Here is a 10,095-nt window from a genome sequence, read left to right on the forward strand (position 1 = left end):
GAAGATAGATAGACAATGAACTGGAGCATATGCTCCAGTGGTTTCACACAGATCTACTGAGGCACATCAAACATAAATGCAGCTGTTCCATAGGTGTGTGAAACATCCAAGGCCTACCAGCAACTGTGATGTTAAAATTTAAAATAAAAATGATGTGACTTTTGTAACACTTGTTCAAATTACTAGAAATGTCGAGTGACACCTGGGATCCTGCTGGGATCTTTTGATTTTACTGTTTGTGTAAAAAAATTGTTAATGACAGCTTTCCCAGCAAATTAGGGAGATTGTGTGAACACCCAGATGTAGCATAGCTATAGAAACATAGAGGCAAAATTAGTGCTGCATTAATGTCCTCTTCTGAGCTATGCTGCTACAAAACCTGTAAAATATAAGACAAAGCTTCTGGTGTCCTAGAAGGAAGAAATAGGTAGATAGATTGATATATAATGTGTATTAATTATGTATATTATACATATTATATTAAATATATATTATATACTTTCTACATAAATTAAAAAATAATATATATATATATATATATATATAATGTTATTGGGTAACCTGACTGTCTTTCCTCATCAATCCACCTAGGACTTGTAATACAACCATGAAATAGAAGACTGAATATATATCTTAAGATTATTATAAGCATTGTTACAAGTACCTTAATCGAAGACCTTATGATATTCAGTGCAGAGTTAAAGTTGGTGACCTTATGGTGACTCAGATGTGCAGGCTTCTGTTAGGAGTGTTTACATGACCCTGCTTTAGGTCCTGCAGAAAAGTGACCCAAGGATAGCTTTAGGTGTCTGTCACTACCCATTCACAGCCCATCTGAGGCTACTGCAAGCTTTACAGTGTTTCCATTCCAAATTCCTGATGTACTCCATCCCTGAAGTGATATCTCTGAAAACTCAGACCTCAGTGTGCATAAGTGCATTTACAGCTCGGTTTTGCTCCCTGTCCTCCTTGCCAAGCACTCAATCCCAGTGCTTATGTGACTGCTAACAGCAGGCATGTTTCTTTTCATAACCCTGTTTGGAGATCTCATGTGTCAGATGCAGTTAATCTTAGTATGAGCATAGTGCCTTGGCCACTGGCACCAGGCAGGCTGTTAGCATACAAGAGGCACAACAGTAGAGGCCATGCTCAGAAGTCTCTGCTGCAGGTGTTGCAAGGAGTTCAGAGATCCATATTTCTTCCTAATGAAGTGTGGTCTATAAAGCCATGTACTAGAGATCAGCAAATACTGAAAGCAGTTTTCTTCCATTATCTTTAAGTTCATTTTTTTCTTGTTTGACATCCAGGATCTGGATCTAGTGTAGGCCATTAATCTTGTCTTTGTCATTCCTCTGCCATCGCTATTTTTCATTAGAATATAGAAACTGCTTCTTTTCTATGTGACTCCTACCGCTGATTTTATTTGGGTAGAGTATCTTCCTCTCCTTCCCACACTGGCTTTGTAACACCTACAAGTATCTTATGAGCAACTTTTGTCAAAATATGTCCATTTTGAGGCTTGCCACTCAGGCACTGGACTTGCGACAGCATGATATCAAAGCATCTGTTGTTGGTTTAAAGACTGATTTTAATTAGTTACGGTATAAATGAAAAACTGTGCATGGTATAGCTTGGGAAGTAGAGAGTGTGCTATTTGTTTGTAGTTCCCCAGTACAATACTCTAAAATGCAGCCCATAATTCAAAAGGAAGAAAAGCTTTTCCTTTGAGAGGATGCCGTAGGATTAGCTTTCGTTTTTCTGTCCTTGTAGCCCTCTGGAGCACATCTGGAGATCATTCAGGGAGGGGGAGGAGAGTGAGACGGGGCTCGGATTTATGGTGATGGGAGACCTGGGGCCTTGCAAAAAAACCATAAAGAACAAACATTAAGTTATATAAATATTGTATTCTAGCATCTTGCTGAATGATACATAGAAGCAGCAGCAAACCAAATTGGTACAAAGGGAAAAGGATGTTTTCTGCCTTACTGTTCAGTTGCTTTTAGTTCTTTTATGGTCTGACTTGATGCAAACCTTATGGGCTAATAAGCAGTAAGAAATTATATTTAACTAAAACTTTCTGTGCTTATACTTCAGCTAAAAACAGTGTAATTTAAGTGTGAGGTCTTCTTCCTGAAACTACAAGGCACGGTAATATATATTTCTTGTCAGCCAAAAACACCTACACTGCATGTAAATATAAACAACACATAATTTTCACTTCATTCCTCACTGGCACGTATTGCTTAAAAACAGTTTTTAAAAGTGCATGCCACCTACATTTTATTTAAGCCAGAATACAGTACAAAAAAATCTTTTTGAAGTGTTGATCTTTGAAACTTTTAAACACTCTTAGTGATAGGATGCCTCTCTTTTCTTTCTCATCAGCCAAATTAACGTTCTCTCAATTGAACTAAATTGCAACAACATTCGGGAGAATGAGAGAAAGATTTTGAGCCACAGCCTCATACTTAAGTCCTGTTTCTGCAAGTTTGTCTTATGGTGTAGCAGAGCAGGGATGGGCCCAGCTGGGAACCTTCCCCACACAGGTTGTTGCCATTCATGTCATCAGGTATTGTTGTCCACTGCCATAGGACTGAAGAGTTCTCCTCCAGCCATGGCATGCAAATAACCCCTAATTCCTGGGCCCTGGGCACATGCCTGCCGTATTGAGTTGGCTGGGCAGCCTCGTGCTGGGCATGCAGCTGCAGTGGAAAGTCTTCCTCACGGGAAAGCCTTTTGAATTTGCAATAGCGGAGGAGGACACTGGATTAAACATAGTAAACCTGTGCTCCAGAATAGGATGTTTTGGGAAGTTCGTGCATTTTGGAAAGACTTCCTACGACAAACCCACAGATCCAATTTCCTGCCCAGTTTGTGACTAGCAGACTGAGTAGGACAGAGTAGAACAGGGCCTCTCTTGGGAGCTCGATAAAAACAAGTGGTCACGTCATATGTAAAGCAGCACTGTGCAGCTGCTACTAAAAAAGTGATCTTGGCATCAAGAGCAGTTTCCACATGTACTGACACTGAAACTCATGAGGCAACAACTGCCAGGACAAATTTGGACTGGCTGTCACCTCGGAAAGAGTGGGATGTTTCTAGGGTCAGAGCTGGATCAGCTATATATGTCATTTATTTAATTCTTTTATGCAAACTTCAGGCTTCCTGGTGAAATTTAATTATCTGTTGCTGAAGGATTCTGCTGCGGTTTCCATAAGTTTCACCAGGCAGAATTTCTTCAAGCATCTCATGTGTACCTCTGATAGCGAGCGTGTTTGCTGGAGGTTATCCTAGCATGGTGCGAGGTGAGTTTGGTTGCTGACCTCCCCGCCATGCTCAGGAGGATAAAAGTGTATCATAGCACAACTTTTTTGAGGCATCCAGCAGAGCCAGTATAATTTAAAAACTAGATGGACTGCACATTCCAGAAGGAGATTGCTTGTGCCTGTGAGTGCCTCAGTCACAGAGGGAACCACTGACTGGAAAAGCACATACTTTCTGTTTTTAGCTCGTACTGTAAATTTTGAGATACTAAATATATGGCAAGGCTACGTGTAGTAAGGCTTATTTCTTAAATGCTACTCTGCTTTTTTGTCCCCTCTTTCTAAAATGCAGGCCATGATAATTGCTTTTACATCTGACATGATTCCTCGTCTGGTTTATTACTGGTCCTTTTCAGTCCCTCCTTATGGGAGCCACAGCAGTTACACCATGAGGGGGTATATAAACAATACACTCTCTGTCTTCAATATATCAGACTTCAAGAATGCAAGCAAGCCATTTTCCCCCTGGTTTGGGAACCACACGACATGCAGGCAAGTGTCAAATAACCAACTTTTCCCAGTGACAAGGGTAAATATCACTGTTTTAATATCTAAATAATCCAGATCCATTAAAAATACGCAGTAAGAAATGTTAGAACACAGTGCAAGCAGCATACTTTGAATGGCAGAACTGAGTAAACTATCCACCTATAAGTAATACTTAATTCATTTTGTTTTCCTCATAACTTGTGCTGTCTCAAAAAAAAAAAAAAAAAAAAAAAAAAAAAAAAAAAAAGCCCCAAATGCTTTAAAAGTGACTTAAGAAGGTTTATCACTGCTGCAGTTGCATTCAGCAGTCTGTTCAGGCTGCACTAAGCCAGGACACGGCTTGCTCCATCCTCTGGCCACAGAGCCGTACTGCAGGTTGCTGACACTGGCTCCTGACTCTCTGCATTGCCTTCAGGTACCGTGACTTCCGCTACCCTCCTGGGCACCAGCATCAGTATGAGCATAACATATACTACTGGCACGTCATCGCAGCCAAGCTGGCTTTCATCATTGTCATGGAGGTAAGCCTGTAGGGGTTTTCAGCATAAGTGATTTAGACTCCTCTTTCCTCCCTGCAGAAAATCCTTGGAAGACGTTCTGTTCAGGCACAGCTGTCAGAGCTTTTAGTACGCAATGGTGCTGGCATGGGCTCAGGAGAGGTAAATTAAAGTGTAGCACTGTTAGAAAAAGTCTCTGAAGTGATGGCATCCATTGAGGATTGCCCCAGTATTTGCAGTCTCTCTTCTCGAAAACTGTCAAGCGATTTCTAGTATCAGAAATAGAAGGGATAGGAGCACCAAACATTTTTATATGTTTTTAGAGGTTTCATGAATACATGCAACGCAGCACGTGTGCACTGAGTGACCTGTGTGAAGTCAGTCACTGCAAGAGGTGAGTCTGTAGATGAGACTCTTTGGTTAAAGAGCAGTTGCTCTCTCCCGTCCAGCAACAGTGTGGGGTTAGGAAAGATAGGAGCCAGTCCAAGATCAAAGGAAAGGAATACCAAATATTCTTTCATTATAAAATGTACTTAGTGCCTGATCCAGGGACTACTGAAGTCACCAGAAATGTGCAGCTTGCTAGAGCACAATTCCATGGCAGAGGAATGTCTGTAGCCCTGGAGGCATTTGGACAAACCTGAAACAATTTAAAAAAGATCTGTAACCAATATTTCCACAGTCTGGGGGTAAAGGAAGCACTGGGCACCAGGATTCCCCCAGAGCAAGCAGAAAAGTCATTAGTAGCATCGGGATTAGAAAATCAGAAAGGTTTGTTTATCAGACAATTATTCTGTTCATCTCTGCTTTTTAGGATACTGTTCCAGTGTGGTAGATACAAAACCCACTCACAGCCTTAAGAAATAGGGTGGCATTTCAATATTTCTCAGAGTAATAATACCATCCTGTTCAACCCAACTGACATTTCTTTTCATTTGCACCTTCCCCAGCATGTCATATACTTTGTGAAGTTTATTATTTCCTACATAATCCCCGATGTGTCACAAGAGACCAAGAGCAAGGTCAAACGAGAGAAGTACCTGACGCAGAAAATCTTGCATGAGAACGACCTCAAAGTTGTGAAAAAAACCATAGGGAAAATCGCCGACAAAATTATCGAAGGAGTGGACAGCACTTTCCGGCCTAAAACTGAATAAGGACTTTTTTTTATATGGAGGAACAGTTTTTAACCAGCTAGTGCCTACCCAGGCATTACCAATTGCTAATCAAACGCTTTGGATGAATGTGCCTTACTAAACATGGTTTCCTGCAGCTGTCACCTGCTCTGTTGCCTGTTTCCCTTAGGCAAAAGCAACCACTGAGACTCAGTTTACAATTACCCATTTTTTTAAACCAGCTTTATTAGGACATATTTTAACATGTGAAGGTAAAAATTATCGTCTTAAAACGATGCAGATTAACTCTGAAATATACAGAGTGCTTTCCTTTTTATTTAGGTATACGCTAGTAGGTCTGAACTTGAATAAAACTTTAATACAAGAATTACTTGTTGTAAGAACACCACCACTTTCTCTGAAGGAGCTTCAAATACTTGGTGATGCAAACCCCAGCTAAAAGGAAAAGCCAAAACATGGAGGAAAGAGAAGGAAAATGCAACTCGCAACCATATTGTTAAGCTGTTGCAGTTGACTTACTGAGCACTGTTGTGTGCTTCGCTGACTTCGAAGTGCATACTGAGACTTAAATGGATAACAAGATATTTCAGTTAATCATGGGCTTGGATCACAAGAAGCAGCGGGACTGTAAGCCCGTCCTGTTTGCCAGCCTCTGTTTAAACATGAGAATTGAAATCCATGCATACAACTGACTTCACTGCACTTGGAGCAAGTGGAAAACTCGGTTATTTTATCTTTTCCCTCATCAGTGTACCTTCATTAGCTCACTTGGCCATTCTGTTCTGAATGAACACAGCCTTTAAGGTCTCCCAGCTGCAACAGTAATGAGTGTTAAAATTCTTACCATAAACTAAATAATTGTAGAGGGCTGTCTTTTGCCTATACCATAGGCATTCTCTACCCTGATTTTAACACAGAAAGAATGCACAGCTGGACCTGTTCTGGTGCAACACTGTAAGATAAATTAAATTTGGACAAGACCATGAATCTATCGAAGCTGCAGATCGGAATAAACCATTGAATATGCATTTACTGCGTTACAAAACTTTAAATAATCAGGAAGGTGTTACAAGTGTGGATGAACTTGCCAGAGCCATCAATCATCTTCACATTATGCTGCGGATCTGCTTGGCTGTTTTGGCCTCAGTTGCATCCTAGGAGTTCAGGAATTACAGGGTAAACGTGTATGTAGAGCTCCTGCAGCAATGATGTTTCCAATTATTAACTTGCTTTCTTTTTTAATGGTTCTAGTGCACCAATCCCTATGAATTGTGAAAACCAAAATCTTGAAAGAAAGGCAAAAGTATGTCTGCAGTCTGTAAACCAGATGATTACTGCTGGGTTTGTAATTTCGTACTCTTCAATGTAATTCATATGCACAATACTTAGGCAGATATTCGCATAGCTTTTTACATATTAAGAAGTTCGTTTGCAGAAACAAAGTAGCATTGGTAAGTTGTATTTTATCCCATTAATAATCAGAAGGAGTTAAACATCTGAATTTTGTAGAAAAACTTCAAAATACTGCTCAAAATACCTCAAGCCCATCCTTTTTAATGGCAGCATATGAACCAGAAGAGGCAACACATGAAGGGAATTATTTCAGCAGATGTGACACACAAGCTTTCACTAAGCACAACTTTGCAAAATGACTGCATAGGAGAATATGGGAGGAAAGCTTGATTCAAAAATCAAACAAAGGTTGAAAGATGAACGACAGGAACCCGAGGTTCCAGAGAAAACTTACATTTCTGACAACCAAGAACTGAAGTTTGCTTTATATACTGCCCAGGAAACCTGCTGCCAGACACTACCTGAAGATGAAAAGATGCAGGACAGAAAAACAAGATCATAACCATAAACAACGACTGACCAGAGCCATGATAAAACTGGTGCTTCTTTCCACAGGAAATTCTACTCTTTGACATATATTTTTGTTGCCAGTCAAAATCACAACAAGTCCTTAAATTTACGAGGAATCAAATATAAATTGGCAGATGGATAGACACTCAGAAGTTTCTAAACAAGACAGGACTTCTTGTTGAAATAAATCATCCCAATACTGATATAACCTTTTTCCAGAATGACAGAATGATTAAGGTTAGAAGGGACTTCTGGGTCCATCTGCCCCAGGCCCTGCTCAGCAGGGACACCCAGAGCAGGGTGCCCAGGCCCACATCCCAGCAGCTGCTGAAGGTCTCCAAGGAGGGGACCTCACAGCCTCTGGGCAGCCTGTGCCAGTTCTCCATCACCTTCTTAAATACAAAAAGATATTTTCTTATGTTCAGATGGAATTTCTTGTGTTTCAGTTAGTGCTTGTTGCCTGGCTGTCACTGGGCGATATACCAAGCTTTTCTTTATAACAAAATTTTGTCCAGAAGATCATTTCATGGAATAGCTTTGATGGAGTACTCAACTCCATGCAAGCTCAGAGCTTCTGATTTTGGCTTCAAGTTGGCATTTCCCCATATATGAAGTAGTATTTTCCTATCTGCAGCAGTGTTCAGCTGGGAAGTGCCATTTCCATCTCCTTGTAGAGGATCACGGTGCCAAAGTGCCTTAAACACCCTCTTAGGTGCTGTGTTGGAGAGCTGGTGCTAGCAAATAGGTATCGTGTGACAAAGGCAAAAAATAAAAATCACGAAATGGGCCATCTCAGTTAATTGTTTGGTCTTAAGGAAACTTTGATTGCCCTCTTTGACAAGTAAAGAGACAAGGAAGCAAAGGAATTAAATGCCTTGCCTGAGGATACACTATGAACAGTAGCAGAGCTTAAGACAGATTTTCAGGAGTACCTGGTATTCTGATCCTTTTTTTCTTCCTGTGCCTCCCAATTGCCCCTTATAACAAGCACTGCCTGAATGGGAGATGGCCCTGAAGGTCAATATTAAAAAAAAAAAAAAAAAAGTAAATAAAAACATGCTACACCAGCAAAGTCTATTTATCTATGACTTAGTCTCCTTCTTTAATAGACTCCTAACCACCTAAAATCATAGAATATCCTGAGTTGGAAGGTACTCATCAAGTCCATCACCTGGCTCCACATAGGACCACCCAAAATTCCAACCCTGTGTCTGAGAGTATGGTTCAAACATCTCTTAAACTTTATCAAACTTGGTGCCACGACCTGGGGAATGCTGGATGAGTTTCTGCATTACCATTTTGTTCACATCAGGAGTATGCTTGAAACTAGTCTTCCACCTGTCCCCCCATTTTCTGGGTGGTGGCTCACATCTGGTCTCAGAGCTCATGAACTGGATTTTTATTGTCCTGAGCCAAACCAGGTGATAGATCTGAGGTATGCACATAATGGCATACTTGTCTTTGGCAAACATTTTAGTCCACAGCTCTAAAACCAGAGCTAGTCTGCAGAGAGCAGTGAGTACTGGTGGGCATCAGCTTCTCAACATCAACATTTTGCTCAGTTATTTGCTTCCCAAGTGCCATGCTACTTGCTTAGTGTAGCCATAACATCTAATCTCAGAAAACACTGCATCAGGAATTCAGTTCATTTTGCCATATGCGTGGTGCTTTTGACAGCACAAAGTGCCTAAACCTCTTAAGCTGTGCAATGTAAATAAGCCTCTACCTCCACCTGCTGAAACCTCCAACAGTGAGCTCTGCAGAGGCATAGGAACAAAGTGCATGTGAGGTGGGGGCAATTGCCAACATACTCGTGTTTTTTTCAGGACTAGGTCACTTAAATGATGTTTAAAGATATGCTTGAAGGAAAAATTAATGTTGATTTTAAACTTTAGATCAGTTTTACTATTTTTACATTTTGTACAGGTCTGTTGAAGTCAGGATGAATTTGAGTCAGTCACCATTTCATTACCTTAAAATAAGATATGAGCAACATAAATTGCAGGCTGTTGCCACTGTTTTACTCTGTGTATGTTGATAAAATTCAGAATGGAAGAATGTACTTTTTTGTATTTTTTCTAAGAATGTTTGCTGTTAGATTCTGAACATTGCAATTTATATTTATTATCATTAAATAAAGTCTATTTTAAAATAATAATACATTTGTTGTTGATTATCCTTGTTTGTTTTTGTACAAGTGATACTGCTGCTGCCAAAGCCACATTTAAATTCTTAGAACATCATCACTGTCTAATTTCCATATTCTCCCTCTTTTTCAATCTTTTGTCATTAAACTGTTACTGCTGCTGTAATTTATCTCCTGTTTTTCCTGCATCCTCTAGATGGAAGTCATTCCTTTCAACCCCAAGTCGATGACAAGGACCATTATGTTCTCATACAAATAAACAGTTTAGGTCTTTATACCTTTTCACTCCTGTCATGATAAGCCCTGTGTTGTGTTTCAGAGTCATCATTTATTTCTTCATCTGTATCAAGTATGTGAGATGCTCCCACCTCCAGGCAGGCCAGATGCTGTGTTCCTTATGCAGCCCAGGCAGCAAGCAGTGGTACAGCACAGCACAGCCTCCAATGTGGCAGCTGCTTCATTTTGTCTGAAACAAAGGTGACTGGCAGAGTGCAACTAAACCAACTTCCAAATCTCACTCTCTGTGTCTTCTTGTCATCTGTCTTGATCGTCATCATGTCCCTTCTGCTTCTACTCCAGTTCTTCCTCACTGCAACACCAGCATCCAAGACATTCCACTGCTCCTGTTTCACAGGGACACC

The 10,095-nt window shown here is 40.4% G+C and overlaps 1 protein-coding gene across 1 annotated transcript in view; it reads left to right on the plus strand.

The window, feature by feature from the left end:
- The window catches only part of ANO6 (anoctamin 6), a 71,040-nt gene extending 61,602 nt beyond the window's left edge, over positions 1–9,438 (plus strand). Inside the window, exons 18-20 of the mRNA XM_031589559.2 lie at positions 3,616–3,815; positions 4,228–4,333; positions 5,260–9,438. Coding sequence (XP_031445419.2) covers positions 3,616–3,815; positions 4,228–4,333; positions 5,260–5,466 — 513 coding nt within the window. The 3' untranslated portion in view covers positions 5,467–9,438. The remainder of the gene's footprint in view (positions 1–3,615; positions 3,816–4,227; positions 4,334–5,259) is intronic.
- The last annotated feature ends 657 nt before the right edge of the window (positions 9,439–10,095 follow it).

This window comes from Phasianus colchicus, chromosome 1, assembly GCF_987193195.1.
Source record: "Phasianus colchicus chromosome 1, bPhaCol1.hap1.1, whole genome shotgun sequence".
NCBI lineage: Eukaryota > Metazoa > Chordata > Aves > Galliformes > Phasianidae > Phasianus > Phasianus colchicus.